This window comes from Hyperoodon ampullatus (assembly GCF_949752795.1).
Source record: "Hyperoodon ampullatus genome assembly, chromosome: 18".
In the NCBI taxonomy this organism is placed as follows: domain Eukaryota; kingdom Metazoa; phylum Chordata; class Mammalia; order Artiodactyla; family Ziphiidae; genus Hyperoodon; species Hyperoodon ampullatus.
The window spans coordinates 6,801,083-6,815,860 of record NC_136931.1 but is presented as its reverse complement, the minus strand read 5'-3'; the positions used below and the strand labels follow the sequence as shown (position 1 = coordinate 6,815,860).

Below are 14,778 nucleotides of genomic sequence, written 5' to 3'. Positions count from 1 at the left end.
TTTTTTTTTTTCTTGCGGTATGCGGGCCTCTCACTGTTGTGGCCTCTCCCGTTGTGGAGCACAGGCTCCGGACATGCAGCCTCAGCGGCCATGGCTCACGGGCCCAGCTGCTCCGTGGCATGTGGGATCTTCCCGGATCGGGGCACGAACCCGTGTCCCCTGCATCGGCAGGCGGACTCTCAACCACTGCGCCACCAGGGAAGCCCAAGGCAATTTCTTATGGTTCAACCTAATACATCACCATATTCTAAATTAATGGCTGTTTTTTAAAAGTTACTAATTGGACAAAAGCTCCAATACTGAATTAGACTAAAATTATTATTTGAAAGTATAAGAGAATGAAAAAGTATATGAAAACAGGTATTTATTAAAGAACAATTTTTTTCTTAATTAATTAAAGGCTTTAAACGTAAAAACATAATTCCACACACTGACATTGACTTGGTAGCATGGAAATATTTCAGCCTGGAGAGGCATGTTTGTTCTTGATGAATTTACATATAATAAATTTTCATGACATTTGATTCCGAAATATAGGTATGAACTGACTTGACATGATTATAAACATAAGGGCAATTTAAACACTGGTATTCGTTTACATGAGTCAATTCAAGGTCAGTGACTGGAGAACTATATTAAAAAAAATCTGAGATAAAAAATTCTTTAGGAAGCAACCACGTACCTATGTACAGTTGAAGGTCAAGGGTTAAAAATCCACTCTTGATGAATACCATTAAGCAAAGGATGTATAACATCCAACACACATCTGTTCCAAAAACAGCATGTTTTCAAAATTATACATTTCTTTACAAATAAACACTACAGCATTAATAACTATAGAGGAACCAACAGAATGAGTTCCAAAATGTGCTAATTCTCACAAGGCATCCCTGAGCCATATCTTAAGGCATCTGTTTTATTCTTGGGGCTTTAAGAACATCTTCTTTGTTTTAATTGGTTTTATGTCTCCATTTTCATCTTCTTCATAATTGGCACGGTCTCTTTTTTTGGCAAACTTTTTCCCAATTGTCCCCACCAAGGTCTCGTATCTGTTAAGATGATATACAGAACAAGTTTAGTTTCAAATAAAAAAGGTAGGAATCAAGACTTGTCAAGAATATCAAACCAAGTACATAACAAAGAATAAGAAAAATCAAAACTTTGATTAAAAGAAGCCATCTGATTTAAAATTTATGAACTTCTCTATGAACGACTAAATTCTTCACTGTTTTTGTTTTTGTTTTTGCATTATCCTAAATAAATTGAGATGTATATTTTAAAATATGTATTAGAAACAGCACTAGAAATAAGCCCTCAATTTGCCAGCCTGTGACAGGTATAAATCTACCCCAGGCCATGTTAGAAGATGACTAAGCCAAGATGACTTCCTGCTGGGGTACTCCCTTCAAAGGTACGGTAGACCAGTCACCATGCGAAAGAGTGCACACGTGAGAGCCAGTGAATGCTGGGCTCAGATTATAAAGCTGGTCCAAGGTAACAGTTACCTTCTAGCCATTTCTTCATCTGACACATCGAGCTCCACTGTTTCCTCTTCAACTTCCTCTGCTTTGTTCTTAGCATTCATCTGAAGCATTAATTTCTGAAAAATACAACAATGGGGACTAGCAGGGCTGGAAAAAGCTTGTTAAAGGAACTGGTGTCAAACGTATTTGAAGGTAGAGACACAGAAGCCACAGAATCTACAGGATTAACCAAAATTTATAAGGGATTCTCTATAATACTTTATTCTACAATAAGCTGATAGAAGCCAGCTCTGAATTAAAAAAATAATAAGACAAAGTTCCATTAGATTAGACTTACTGTTAATGAGTTTAAATGTATTTTAGATCATAAATTTATTAGTTACTTGTACCTAAAGCAGGCACACTGCTGACACACTCTAGTGACTGGGGGAAAGAAGAAGTAAACTTTCAGATACCCTCTGAACTTCCCAACTTTGAGCCAAATGGGAGAAACACTACAGTCAAGAGTAATTTTAAATGCAGTTTTTGGTGGTGGTTGGGGAAGGGGAGCAGCAAACTGCTGGAAGAACTGGAAGGCTGGCTCTGGTGTAATTGGGAGACCTTCCTCACCCCTGAACACGCGGGTGGGTAACGCACTGATTTCCACATGATGTCCACACGTCATGGGTCCCTCCTTCATTTCTTTTTCTCACATTAACCTTTTCTTGATAGTTATCCTCTGACAGACTTAAAAAAAAAGTACACTACCTTCTTTATCACTAGAAACACATAGATATTAAAAAATGTGTTCTAAGTTCGTCCTGCTTATAATAAAGTAAGTACTCTCAAGTTGGTATCATTCTTTTTATAACCAGGTACATTGAACTTTTCTCACAATTTATGACAGCTCAGATCTGCAAGCCAAACCGTTCAAAACCTTTCCCAGAGAGAATATATTCAGTGTTACAGAGTGCCAGTAATTAAAGTCATTTTCTAATAACTTCCCACATCAAATTTGGAGGGTCAGATCAACTCTTTTTCCCACTGTATCAGACATACTTTGGAGTCCTTGCCCGCCCAATACCCTAGGCTCTGGACATCATCCACTCATAATCTTTGCTATCTTTTTTTCCCTTTCACCCCACTGTCCTCTTTGTCTTCCTAATCTAAAGCTTTAAGCAGGCCAAAACAAGGAAATATATTAAAAACAAACACTTTGTGTTGATTCTGCATAAAGTAAATTTAACACCTTAATTATCATATCCCCTCAAAAAAGGAAAAGAAAGAAAATCAACCTACAATCTTTAAGTAAACTCTGGCATTTCGTTTGGTTAACTGTGGTTCCTATAAGCATCCTGAGAGAACTGGTTTTCAACCAGGTATGATTTTGCTTGCCAAGGGACCTCTGGCAATGTCTGGACACATTTTTGGGGGCCACAACTGGGGTGTATATATGTATCTAGTGGGAAGAGGGTAGAAGCTAGGGATGCTGCTCAACATCCTACAGTGCACAGGAAAGCCCCCACCATAAAGAATAATCTGGCCCCAAATGTCAATAGTGCCAGGGTTAAGAAACCGTGGCTTCAAGTGATAGTTACAAAACTAAAGCTTTATACCACAAACCTCCATTTGGTTGGTCAAGTACCTGACAGATGGCTTTCAATATATAAGCCAGAGTTCTAATAGTTATTTGTTAAATGAAGGTCTGTGCTTCTCTACAAACCCGAGGCAGGAAAATTAAAATGAACGTCTCAGTTATAAGCTGAATATTTCATTTTCAGACAAACTTTCCAAAGATTCATTTAAAAATCTATTTACAAGCTTGGATTAAAACCTGTCCATTAAAAAGTCAAATTACTCAAATTTTAAGTAACATTTTTTCCACTAGAAAAGACACATTTATAGATGCCAGAGAATAATTTTTTGTAATAGCATCATATGAATAAAATTCTGACATTCCTGCAAAAGAACTGAGGTAAAATTCTAACATTTAACAGTGGCACTGTCCGGGACTGTATACAGCTATATTAAATTATCTGCTCAATTCTATCATAAAACTAGACTGCAATGCCTATGATTTCTTTAAATAGCTATGGCAATATTTAAGGACTTGTTATTTTCTATATAATGAGGAGAAATGGTATCTGGTGGGGAAAAACCTAAACCCAATTATAAGCAGAAAGAATTCAATTGGAAAAATCTTAAATGTGAAGCAATTATATTTAATACCTCAACCTCAGGATTAAATCCTCTGAATGACATTCTTCCGTAGAGAAGATCTTCACATAACGAGAAACTCTGCTCTTCTATTATGAAACTCCTAGACGAGAAAATAAACCTGTATTAATACCATGACTACTTATAACAAAGCACAGCAAATAAAAGTCAAGATTTCAAATGAAAAATAGATCTTATGGTTCTCAGCAGAATCAAGAAAAAAACACAGTAATATTTCTGACCTAGGATTAGAAATAAAAACTGATTAATTTGGTCAACAAAAGCATTACGAGGCAAGAGCGGCAGGGCACCTGAATTTTCCAAAAGTGAAGCAAAGGTTCCTTGACGTTTATACCCCCCACCAAGTTTTTATTAAATCTGCAGAAATTAGTGGCCTAGGTAGCTTTAAAAGAGTGTTTTAATAGGAGCTCTTAGCTGTAAATAACGACTGGCCCTGGATGACTTAAGCAGAGAAGTAATTTATTATAAGGATACTGGTATCTCACAGAATCAGTGGGAGAGCTGGATGAGCAGAACTGGAAAATGGGCAGAAACAGGGTAGCTAGGTGGCTGACTCCAAACCAAAATCATGCTACAAAACCACCCTGGTAAAAATGACACTGCTGCTGAGAGGGCATCCAGGAGGCACTGTTGCCCTGGAAATGTGATGTAAGTGTGAATGTTTCAGTCTCCAAAAGGGATTCTCCCGTGAGTCACCAGTTTATGACCCCAATTCCAGGTAAGCATATCCGACTACAGCCCGGCAATCAACCATAAAGCAAGCCAGGAAAACAAATACTTGGCCTTTATGGCAGATTGCTCCTTGTCAAGCAATCTTGCCCTGCTTCTTGTCAAGATGCGCTCATTCATTCACTCACTCGGCAAACACTTGTTAAACCAAACTGTGTGCCAGGCGCTGTTCTAGAGTTGGGGAGACAGTCATTACTGAGAGGCTCTGCTCTCGTGGAGGTTACATTCTAGAGGGGGGCCAGATAATAAATAACAGACTTATACAATGGATAAACATGAAGAAGGTTATTCCACTCCTGGCCACAAGGGAGCAACTGGTACCAAACCAGCCCGCCGACTGTAACCAAAAAATTTAGGCACATGCTCTCCTGAATTTTTTGTTCAGCCTCTTCTATAAACTAGAGATTCCCTTTCTACCGGCCGAACTTGTTTCTTGTGAAGTACAGGTGATAAAACATCACCAATGTCCCCAGTAAATCATCTCCCTCAGGAAAGCACCATACATATGCATTTAAGCATTCACTTAAGTCAAGAGGTGGACCCAAAGGCCAGGAAAGGAGTCATAGTAGGGCCACTGGCCCCTCAGAGGGCTTTCCCATGGGTTTCTATTGGCCCAATAACTGTAACATTAATATAAAAAGGAGCATAAGTGGTTTGTTATCTACAGCATAGTTTCAATGATGAGCAACACTAATTCAGTTAGCAAATAAGGGAAATATTCATCTATTTTTGCAGATGAGAAACTACTGCTCAGAAAAAAATAAACAAACTTGCCTGAGGCCACAAATAATATGCACGGCAAAACAGGGTAAAAACTCACTGCTGAGAAACAATTCTCTATGGGTCTCTCTCATTTTAGCACACCTTGTGAGTGAGGCACTAAATGCCCTTTTGTTCCAAAATATCTTTTAAAGGATATATGCACAGTGAACAGCTTTGAAAGGCAGGGCTTTGCCTTCATTCTTCCTCTGGAGCAAAGCGCAGACTTGCTTAATGCCCAGTATAATAAAGACAATGCCTCCATTGGAGCCAAGGGCAAGTCTGTTTGCAGTCTAGTATCAAAGACTCAGGTTTCCTAAGCTCAGGACTTTGCTGTGATGCAAACCTACTGTGGGTGCCACATCATCCTCCCTGGGATTAGGGGAAATGATGCCAATGTGATGCTCATGCTGCTTGCTGTGCTGTGAGTAATAAAGTCCTCTGTCTCTGACTCAGGAATCTCGTACCTTCCACCAGTATCCATGAAACTGTGGCAGGCTAACTTGTCAGTTTGCTAAGTAGGGTCAATCTCAGAGCTCCCAGTTCTTGAAGTTCACCAGGCCACAATGCACAAGCACAAGAAGCACAGGAGACAAAAATACTTTTTAAACAACATCCTATGGCAAAGGAGTAATTAAAATGGCTATACTCACATCCTCTATACCAGGGCACATCCTTTGGAGAAAAACCATACAGCCACAACACAGCAAAAACTTGGATCTGGTAAATTCTATTCCTAGTATTCCTAAGTATTTTATGTCAGGTTCCCTGGAAACAGACTCTGAGACAGAGTTATGTGCAGAAGTTTTATTGGTGAGTGCTGCATGGCAGATGCCCCTCTAAGGAAATGAAGACTGTAAGACTGGGCTGAGGGAGGAGCTGACTTGCAACGTGGCTATGCCAAGAACTCAGCCCCTACAAGAAACTCTAGGAAGCCCTGCAGTTGTTCCAAGCTGAGACAAAGAAGCCAGACCCTCAGCCCCCTACATAGCCTGGTCACTGGCTAGGGGTGTCCTATAAGGGGAGGTATGAACACTGAACAGCCCTAACAGTCACTGAGTTATAGCCCAGTGCAGCTGAATGGCAACCTCTAGACTCCCAGAGCATATACACAATGGAATCTCCAGTTTCACAGATAGTAGTAACCCTCCGGAATAATTCAGATGACAATACCAAGTAAAGATTCACAGACACAAATGAGCAAAAAGAGTGGGTGAATTTCATAATATTCAAGTATAAGGAAACACATATACTGTTAACATTTCTTGTGTTTTATGCCGGGCACTGTGCTCACTGCTTCACATACATTATCTCATTTACTTCTCATAATGTAAGTAACAGATACTATTATCACACCCAATATACAAATGACAAGACAGGTTCAATAACTTGCCCAAGATCCCAAGTAAGCAAGTAGCGGAGGTGGGCATCAAACCCAGGTCTGCCTGTCTCCAGAGCCCATGCACTTAATTAACCAATCCATTCCACTGTCTCCCTATTTGGGGTGTTAAAACATACACACACCAGGGACATACCATCCACTTACCCCTCCAGGTCTACTCACCACTCTCCCCCCGCCCCCAACATTAATGCCTTGGGAGGCTGATCTGAATGTAATACATGGAAGGGCTCCTTTGCTGTCTGGAACGGCTGGCTCCCTTCCTATGGGATTACTTGGGCTGGCCGTGCCCTCAAATAAAGGTAGCAGCTCTTGTAAGATGCTCTCTCCACACAGCCTGTCTTGAGATTCAGTAACCATTCCCTCCCCTTGATCCTCCAGGCCTGGAGTGGACGTTATTTCTACTATACAAGCCGCCAAGGTGCTGCACTGTCCACAGTGGCTTCCCTACACCTGCTCACACTTTGGTGGTCTCTGTTATACACTCCTCAAATTACCCAATTTGACAGTGTCATCTCTTCCTGCCAACATCCTAAACTGATAATTCGTCCCTATGCATAAACAGGACACTGAATGATGGCAAAAGGTTATTATTTACTGCTACGGTCTGAATGTTTGTGTCCTCCCCCAACCCCCAAATTCGTATGTTAAAGTCCTAACCCTCAAAGATGACGGTACTAGGAGGTGAGGCCTTTGGAAAGTGCATAAGTCATGAGTGTGGGGTTTCATGAAGGAGTTTAGGGCCTTAGGAAAGAGACCCCACAGAGATCCCTAGCCACTTCCACCAGGTGAGGACACAGCAAGAAGGCGCTGGCTATGAACCAGGAAGAGGGCCATCATCAAAACATGACCATGCTGATATCTTGATCTTAAAATTCCAGCCTCCAGAACTGTGAGAAATAAATTTCTGTTGTTCATGAGCTTCCCAGTCTGTGGTATTTTGTTATAGTACCTGAACAGACTGAGACACCTACCTCCCTAGGAAAGGAATCTAGAGGTCATTTTTCTGGGACTAATATGCTGTGTTGGGGGAAAAAAAACAATACTGAAAACAGGATACAAACTGTCTTGCTTTTCAATAAAAGCAAGTAACAAAACATGTGGCAAAACTTCGAGCAAGTTTAGCCAAGGCATAAAATTAAATTATAGCTCCTTACCAGTAACCGTCCCTTCCTACCAACCCCTGCTCCCAAATCCATACCATCTTCAGCATCATCTTCGCCTTCCTCACTAACATCTTGCTTCCTCTGAGAAGCAAGAGAAAAGCAAGTTGAGAAGCAAGCAGAGAAAACAAAGTACCTTCCTTCCATCCCTCCTGGTGGGACGTACTTTCTATCTTTAGAGAAGCATGTCTAACCTTCCAGAAAAGATTCAGAAAAAGTCCGCCAAATGAACCATGGAAAACAATGTGTTAAAAAGAAGAAAATAAATTACAAGGTATGGAAAGGAAAGACATAAATGGGCCTGGAGACAATAAGCAGCATCTTCAGTCATTTGACAAAATTTAAATAAAACTGCCATACCACAGAGGTTACCAAGGTAAGGAAAGCATCAAGGAGAAATGATAAACAGCTTCCAGAAGAATTCAGCAAAATTAATTGATGATGTGAATCCTTCACTCCTTCATTCAAAATTTATCATGCATCAACCAAGCTTAGAGGTGGAAGAGAAATGATCTAGTGTGTTATCAAGCTTCAGTAACGACTAGCTGGTAACCCTGGCCGAGTTACCCTCCCTTAAGCTTCAGTTTCATCAACTATAAAATGGATGGAATAATAGTAGCCAGCTCTCAAGTTTGCTATGAGGATTAAATAATTAAGAGATGTAAAGTGCTTAGCCCAGTTCCTAGAACACACTATAGACTCAATTCATCTTAGCTAAGATGACTGGTATTAATAGCAAAAATTAAAAAAAAAGAAAATAAACAAAACATTCCTGACCTGCCTTTACAAAGCTCAGCCTAATGGAGAACTCTGCTACTGAAACAAAACTGGAGAGGCTTGAAGAACACATCTAATCTTCAGAACTTAATATGATACAGAGCACATTACTGATTCTTATAAAAGGTCTCTAGTTATTACAGGCTGATTCCTTTATGCAATGTAAAAAAAAGAACGATGTTATAAATGACGGCCGAGGACCAGTAAAAATGTATAAATCAAACTAGAACTCTTATAGACTTAATAATTAAAAAAAAATTTGCAAGGCTAGTTCAAGAAACTAAATAGATACTATTTCATGGGTTTTATGTCATGCAATGATCAATCACATTTACAGGGATTTCCCTTTGAACACCCAAAGTGTCATAAAAAACCTACTCTTTCTCTTTAAGTTCGGGCAAGTCCAAGTACCAGTGCTCTTCACTAATGATTTTCTTTTCTTCCTCTTCTAGTTGTTTCTTGGTTTCTGAGTCCAGTCCCCTTTGCATGAACTGTCAAAACGAAACAAAATCAGTGTCAGCAACTATTTCTCCCAGCTTACAGTTGAGGAAAACTCAACCTGCCCTCCCTCATTTCTCTGGGCATCCCGTCTCATGGGTGGAGGTGGGGTGACCAAGCAGCTCAGGCCCCTGCCCTTGACAACATCACTTCAGGAGGGAGCCTGCTAGAGCACATAAAAAGCAACATGTGTACTTCCTTTAGAAGACTTTAAAAGAGCTTTACCACATTTTAGTTTTTCTGATTTAATAAAACAGGCAAAAAACCCCAACTGTATTCAATAAGTATCACGTTAAGTATTTCAGTTTTACATAATATCCAGTGAGCAAGGGCTAAGACAAAAGACTGATCCACAGAGCAGGACAGGCAGGTTGAGACAGAAAGTGAGCGGGGCACAAAGGAGAGGATGCTCAGTGCTATCCGAGTCTCTCTCTGACCTGGGAAGCCCATCAGCCTTTGCAGCTGCTGACCTGGATTTGTAATGCCCTTCTCAAGTTCTTCCACCTGGCCAACTTCTAGCCCTTCTGACAAAGGTAAGGCTACTCCATCTCTGTAAAATCGTCCCTGACAGCTGCAGGTGAAATCAGCATCTCTTTCCTAGAAGCTTCCCATGGCAGCTTCAACTAGTCTCAGGACACTTTAACTTCTTGAGTCTCTGTTTTTTCTGAAGACCTTCAAGGCAGGGACTGTGTTTGGATCATCTCCATCAGTACCAGCATGACGAATGATGCATTGTAAGGGCTCTGTGAACACAGACGGCCTCAAAGATGTATCTGTAACCCGGCTGCTCTTCACTTACATCTATCCTCTGAAACGCTCATCAACTCTACGGCTGCCCTTTATTCTAAAATCTGCAGAAGCTCAACTCAGAACAGGCCAGTCCTGCTGTTAGTCTCTTCCTAGCACAAACAATAGCTATATTTCCTCAGGAGACAGATGAACAAACCAAGAAGTTAACTGCAGCAAAATGATAAAGTATCAATATGGGAAAAAATAAATTCAGAAAACATCCAGGAGCATCCCAGAAGTTCGGTGTAGGGTTCCACTGGTTTCCATTAATCCCCACTTATTTCCCTTATCCAGGCTCCATAGTACTTTCCCCTCTACTCCAGCTCTTCCAAAAACACAAGCATTTTTAGGCATAAGGGCTTTACCAATGGCTACAAAATGAAATGACAAAACTTGACAAATGTTCACAAATAAAATACAGTGATAATATCAAGTTCTGATGATGATGTACAGAAACTGGATCACTCCTACACTGCTAGTGGGAAAGTAAAATGGTATAACCTCTGAGGAAAATAGCTTGACAATTTCTTACACAAGTAAACATACACTTACCATACAACCCAGCAACTGTCCTCTTGGGCATTTATCCCAGAGAATGAAAACTTACATTCACTCAAAAAGTTATACAAGAATATTCACAGCACCTCTATATGCAACAGCCCCAAAGCTGGAAACAACCAAAATACTCTTCAAGAGGTGAATGGTTAAGTATATGGTACATCCATAGCATAGAATATTACTCAGCAATAAAAAGGAACTACTGATTGACTCAATAACCTAGAAGGATCTCAAGTGAATTACGCTGAGTGAAAAAAGTCAATCTCAAAAGGTTACACATTGTAATGATTACATTTATACAACATCTTTGAAGTCACACAATTATAGGAATGGGGAACAGATCCGTGGTTGTCAGAGGTTAGGCATGATAGAAGGGAGTGGGCGTGGCTACAAAGGGGTCGCTCAAGGGAACCTGGTGGTGACGGAACAATTCTGTATCCTGAATGTGGTAATGGTTACATGAATCTACACACGATAAACACTCTCACATACACCTGCCCCCACACACGAAGGAGTGCATGTAAAACAGTGAAATCTGAGCAGGCTCTGTGGATTGTACCACTGTCCATTTCCCGGCTTTGCACTGTACTCTAGCAATATAAGACAAGGAGGTGAAGTGTGCACGGCATCCCTCTACATTTTTTGCAACTTCTTGTGAATCTATCATTATTTTAAATAAACATAAAAGAAATGTTTGCAATCTATCTAAAGTGTTTTGTGGTCCTCATCCTTTCACCTCTGTGTCTACAGCCTCACCATAGGAAAGAAGAACTGGCAATTTCTGTAATGCATACCCTGGACTTCCCACTCCTTCTGCCTCTGCTACTCAACATCATGCTTCAATTCTCTGCCTGGCAAAATATTCCTCTGGGAAGGCCCAGAGCATGTGTCCTTTGGGCCTTCCCTGACTTTTTTGGCCAAGCTCTTCTCAGGTCTGTTCCCATAAAAGAATACCTTTCCCTACTTCTAAGACAGCCTTATCAACACTGGCTCATTATGCTTTTTCTGTGCCTCCCAAAAGACTAAGATTATGAATAGTAGACCATGTCTTTTGTTCATCTTGTATTACTGGTACTCAGGCAGTACTTGGTACCTGAGAAGAACTCAATAAGTTTTCTCTGAACGTGAGTCTAGACTTGTCTTATTTTTCCAGACTCCCTTTCTTGGATGGTTCTCTTTAAACCTAGATGCTTCATTTCATCACTTATACTCTTGGTGGTGAAACTCACCAGTCCTGCCCAACTGCCCTTTTACCTCCTAATTTTAGTCAGGTAGATATTATTTATGGTATATAAAATACACACACACACACACACACATTCTGTACACATGGAAAGGAAAGATCATCCTGTGAATATGAATCAAGCAACTCCCCAATTCTCCTGACTCTACAGCATCTAAGAACATACTCTAAAGATAGTGATTTAACTTTACTCACAACTGACGGCCTAGGGCAGGTCTCACAAACTAGTACAGTCCTTAGGCTGGATGTATATTGTTGTAAATAAAGCTTTACTAGAACAAGGTCATATTCATTTGGCTCTGAGCCACAACGGAAGACCTGAGTAGTTGTAAGAGTGGCTGTTTGGCCCACAAGACTAAAGTCTCTTTACAGAAAAAATTCACTAATTTCTGTCTTAGGAGTCCAAAAGAGCTAAAATCACAAGAAGTACCCTCTCTACAACCATTCCATCATACTGACAGACCTTCCACCTACCTCCTTTACTTTCTACTTGTGGTCAGGATCACCCTCCAGCCCCCAGTAGCTGACCAAGACAGAGGAATTCGAGTACACTAGAAAACAACTGAGTCAATATTAAATCCTCAACCCTCTCATTCTTACTCTACAATTAGCTCTGGCTGAACAGCTACGCTAGATAAGGAAACCAAATGCAGCTGCTCCATTGCTTCTCAAAGGATACCCCACTCTATCTGTATAAACTGTGTCTCCTGCTATCCTGCCAGTAAGTTCTTTCTCATCAATGGCTGAAGTTGCTAACCCACATCAAGAACCTGGGTAATTTTTTTCTCTCTCCTTTGCTTCCAATGTCCAGTTGTGTCTTCCCCAATCACTCAAGTAGGGGTGGATAATTTTTTTAAGTGAACTTCTTCCTTCCTAATTCCAGAGTCAGATAGTTGGTCTGAGCCCTAATTACCCAGCACATCTTCACTTTACTTATTCCAAGAGCTAAAACAACTGCTAAAATCTTTTCAATGTCTGCTTTGCCAGTCCACTTCTCTGAAACTTACATGATGTTACAAACCATAAGCAAAAATAAAAACTCTGTTCAGTAAAGGTTCAAATTTTGCTAATACGCTTGAAAGAAGTACTTTAGAAATGATAAATTATGCTATGATTTACCCTGCACCCTCACTCTCCCTATTCATCCCTAGTTAACCCTAGCTCAACTCCATTCATGTCTTGCACATGCAACATTTACTCTCCAATCTTTCAAAACATTACTCACGCCTTTCTTCCCTTCACTGGAAATCCATTACTCTGTAAACATGACAGCTAACAGTCTGCATCTATGAGTGGTGTTCAGCGACAAGCAGTACAGATAGTAATTAAGAGCAGGGGCTTTGAAGCCAGACTGCCTGAGTCAGAAGTCCTGCCAGAAGTCCTGCCAATACTCTTTATTAGCTGTGTAACTTTGGGCAAGTTACCTACTTCTTGTTTCAGGTGCCTCAGCTGTAAGAGAGGGATAATAATCGTGTCCACCTCAAAGGGTTATTACGTGGATTTCACACGTTATAATATGCAAAGCACTGAATGTCTACCACATAGTATGTTTGCCACTACTATTAAGTTTTAAGGCTTGGGTGTTTCTCTTGTTTTAATTCCTGTATTCATTTCATACACCCTTGTCTTCCCCCGCACAACTCTGAAATTATTTGGTTAAACTGATTCAATTTCAAATCTGAAAATCACTTTTCTTTCAAGTTGGGTGACATAATTCACTGTCACCTCAACTGTTAAAATTCTCTCCATTCCCACCATCACCTGAAACCCCTCACCCAGTTCATTAGTTCTAGCTGGTCGTTATGACTGCAGTTTGGTCCCTTGTCGGGTCTTTCTTTCACCAATGTATTCTCCACTGGACACTTAAAGTAACGGTGAAAAGTAAAAAGCACAGCTCATGTTACTTTCCCCGGTGCTCAACTGCTTCCCAATGCTCACAAGATAAAGAAAAAAATCCTTAACCTGGCCTAAAATTCCTTGCATCTTGTGATCACTGTCTCCTTTTCCAAGCCCATTTCTTGCTACTTGCCTTCCAGACATACTGAATGACCTCTAGTTCTTGGAAATAATGGCTTTTTGGGGTTTTGCCTCTCAGACTTCTGAACTCGCTTTCCCCACAGTCTATGCCGCTATGCACCAAACCCTCCCACCTACACTTCAGCCTCTACTAGACGCCATTTCCCTCAGAAGCCCAAGTAAGTTCCAGGGGCTTCCGGCGACTCTAGCATCACTGCACTTAGTACACTGCATCCTAACTGCCTGCTTAGGCGTCTCTCCTATCCGGCCGCGGGCTTTAAAAGAGAATCCGACGGATTTATAATCCGGTTCCCAGTGCCTAACGCAGAGCAGGCGCTAAGTGAATGAATGACCGCGAGAGCTGGAGGTCCTCCGGGGCCTCTCGAATGCCCCCATACGCCCGCCGCCTCGGCTCTAGCCAGGTCTGGAAGACCGGGTACTCCCGCCGCCCGACCCGCATCCCTCGCGTCCCCGCACCTTCATGCGCAGCAGGTTCTTGGACAACTTAGTTTTGCGCTCGGCCGCCATACCGAGTACCACAGCTGCCGCGCTCCGACACTAGGTCCGCTGCGCATGCGCGATGCTGCGTGCGCGTCGGCGCCTTCTTACGTACATCGCGTGGCGCCGCCCCGTGGCGCCGCCCCGTGGCGCCGCCCCGTGGCCCCGCCCCCGTTGCTCGCGCTTCAGCTTGGCCCGCGCTTTTCGCGCGTCGCCTCAGGGAGCGCTCGCCTAGTGAAGAAGCTCGGGGGAAAGGCGCTGCCGCCAAAGCAGGAGTGAGAGCGACTTGACACCGGGAGGGAGACCCAAAGAGGCCGCAGCTGTAGAAGGCCGGAGTCCTGGCCGCTGTCGGCCTTCCCCGAGGGCTTCGACCGGGCCCCTCAGGCCGCGCACCGGCTGAGCGCCGCCCGCCTCACGGACCCCCGTCCTGCCTCGCCGACCCAGTCGCCCTGGTGAGACCTTTGAGATAGTTCACAGCAGCCGTCGCCCCCCGACCGTTTCTTTCACGTGTTTCTAACGTGGCTGGTGGGCTTTCTATGTTCTGCATCACTTTACGTGTCATAAGTTCATTTTATATCCTCGATAACCCTATGGGGCAGTCATTATCCCCTTGTTACAGTTGAGTAAACTGAGGTACAGGCAGGTTCC

At 42.0% G+C, this 14,778-nt stretch overlaps 1 protein-coding gene across 1 annotated transcript; it reads right to left on the bottom strand.

Annotated features, from left to right (window-relative positions):
- Window positions 1-902: 902 nt before the first annotated feature.
- Window positions 903-14,202, bottom strand: MPHOSPH6 (M-phase phosphoprotein 6). Its single transcript, XM_079723961.1, has 5 exons — window positions 14,110-14,202; window positions 8,907-9,019; window positions 3,693-3,783; window positions 1,506-1,600; window positions 903-1,049 (listed from the first exon to the last, which is right to left on the bottom strand). Exons 1-5 carry the CDS (start codon window positions 14,158-14,160, stop codon window positions 917-919), a joined length of 483 nt encoding a protein of 160 aa, XP_079580087.1. The 5' UTR covers window positions 14,161-14,202; the 3' UTR covers window positions 903-916.
- Between the last annotated feature and the right edge of the window lie 576 nt (window positions 14,203-14,778).

Coding starts and splice junctions, on each gene's coding strand:
- MPHOSPH6 (XM_079723961.1), bottom strand. CDS start 14,160: ATGGCGGCCGAGCGCAAAACTAAGTTGTCCAAGAACCTGCTGCGCATG. Junction 3,784..8,906: donor CCCGAACTTAAAGAGAAAGA/GTAGGTTTTTTA, acceptor TTTCTCGTCTAG/GAGTTTCATAATAGAAGAGC. Junction 1,601..3,692: donor GATTTAATCCTGAGGTTGAG/GTATTAAATATA, acceptor TGTATTTTTCAG/AAATTAATGCTTCAGATGAA.